The sequence below is a fragment of the Lottia gigantea genome (assembly GCF_000327385.1).
Source record: "Lottia gigantea unplaced genomic scaffold LOTGIsca_2281, whole genome shotgun sequence".
Lineage (NCBI taxonomy): Eukaryota > Metazoa > Mollusca > Gastropoda > Lottiidae > Lottia > Lottia gigantea.
In genome coordinates this window covers 1-2,174 of record NW_008708629.1, presented here as the reverse complement: position 1 = coordinate 2,174, position 2,174 = coordinate 1, and the positions used below count along the sequence as shown (strand labels likewise).

Sequence of the window (2,174 nt, the reverse complement as noted above, 5' to 3'; positions counted from 1 at the left end):
TCTGACACTCTCTAAAAGGAAATTCTGACAAATTGCAATTTAGTTCAATAAAAATTGTATTCTAGGAGAATATGCTATATGTTATATAGGCCACTGGTGTGTCATTTACTTTAAACTCACAAATAGGAGGAGTGTTAAGAATTGGAGAAGTGGGGCACCCTCATTTGTTTTTATAATTGTCAACCAATTAAATTCAATTCTGTTGACCTTTCCAACTTGCATTCCATATAGTCATATATATAAGCTTTTAGCTGTACAAATTGAATAACCTATTTAATAAAGATCCAATTATGGGAGAAATAGAACACTAACATGCGTCCCACTTCTCACCCAAAAATTCCTAATATTCTTAGTGTGACCAGAGTATTTATATATAATATATCTTCTAATATTGTGTACCTCTTCTAACAGTCATGTGTCCCTCTTCTACCTCCAGTGTCCCTCCTTACCCTTATCAACTTAGGTCCATTAAATCTTTTAAAACTTTTTCTAAGATGAACCTATCTTATCATAAATACAAATTCTCAGAAACAGCAGATTATTTGATTTCTCCCCTAAAGATCTTACCTATTTCAGTTGTCATGACAATTTATAATTTGTATTTGTAGGATACCTATCCAGATGATCTACTAGCTACAGTATTTCAAGCTGTTATCAATGATGTCAAGTTAGCACCAGCAGATATTGGAGATATTTGTATTGGTAGGTCATACAAAATCCCAGGAATTCAGTCATTTGCATTTGAGCTGTATTTTTGTCCTTTCAGTATTTGTCAAAATGGGAATAAGTCGTTGGTTGGTTAGTTTATCTCAGCCCTGCCAAGCAAACAAATATAAATGAGCAAGTATGGTATTTTCAGACAAATTTAATTAAACTGAATTTGAATTCCATCACAATTCTGTATTTTTTTAACAGGAAATGTTGGAGATGAGAGAGCAGCAGCAACTGCCAGATTTGCTCAGTTCTATAGGTAGGCCTATAGTTTAGGTTATGATCACAACAAATATTCTTTTTCAAAACGGTAAATTTAAGGACTATTAACAGTATCAAAGTAGCCTGAATGATCTAGGATGGCCATTGGTCTATCATATTTACTTCATTGATTTTGCCACCTCAAGGATTTTTACTCGCAAATTGGATAGGTACACATTGTTTTCCATCTTCTGATCATTGGGTGAATTGGAGACTATATCTTATATTGCTAAAGTTTCTAGTTAAATATCCTGTTGATTGCTCAGGTTTGATGTTATCAGCCATGATGCATTGTGAATAGTAGCTATACAATCACCAACATCAAGAAGTCTCTATTGTTAATCTTTTTAGTTTGTCATTTTTTTCAGCAACATTCCTGAAACGGTGCCAATCTTTACTACAAACAGACAATGTTCTTCTGGGTTACAAGCAGTTTTGAATGTAGCAGGTTTGTCTGAATTATCTGGCTTCTTAAAAGCTGTTACAGCTCTGGGTAGGCCTTTTAGTACCAACTACCCAGGTATCATTGACAGTTGTTGATACTAATAGTCATTGTGGATTCAAACTTCTCTTTCGACTTTTAGAACATTTTTTTTTTTTTTTTGTAAACAATATTTTATTCATAGAAATGAAAGGGATTGGGGAACAGGCTTTCGCCTATATTACCCCTCTCCCCGGAAACATACAGTACATGATATATTAAATTAGAAAATGATAATAAAATGAATAACATGATTTTGAGCTAAACTCAACATATTTACATGATATCTACACCTCAGTGCTGGTGACATTGGTTGAAAATCTAGGTAATGCAGAATCTTTTCGTTTGCTGAATGAATTTATGATCTTGTTCGAATATGACTATTGATAATTGTTGACATTTTGTTCCGAATAAAAGTGTATTAATAATTAAATCAGAAGGGTGTAACAGAAAGAAAGTATCTCTTCGTACATCTGAATGTATTGGGCTGTAGAGCAAGTAATGTTCAGGATCTTCGAATTGGTGACCACAAAGGCAAGAGGGATTGTCTGAAATGTTTCGTAGAAATTTGTGTCCATTTAACTCGCTACAAGAAAGACAAAGACGACCATGTAGAATTTGATTTTTGCGAGTGCCGAAGAAATAAGAAGATGGTACAGGAATGTCATTTGATTTGAGAGATGCTTTAAAAGATTTTATAGTAGGTGAATTTTGTAAGTTA

The 2,174-nt window shown here is 33.4% G+C and overlaps 1 protein-coding gene across 1 annotated transcript in view; it reads left to right on the top strand.

The window, feature by feature from the left end:
* The window catches only part of LOTGIDRAFT_176627 (hypothetical protein), a gene marked incomplete at both ends in the record, with an annotated part of 8,076 nt that extends 6,564 nt beyond the window's left edge, over positions 1 to 1,512 (top strand). Inside the window, 3 exons of the mRNA XM_009054849.1 lie at positions 609 to 702; positions 916 to 970; positions 1,341 to 1,512. Coding sequence (XP_009053097.1) covers positions 609 to 702; positions 916 to 970; positions 1,341 to 1,512 — 321 coding nt within the window. The remainder of the gene's footprint in view (positions 1 to 608; positions 703 to 915; positions 971 to 1,340) is intronic.
* Positions 1,513 to 2,174: the final 662 nt, after the last annotated feature.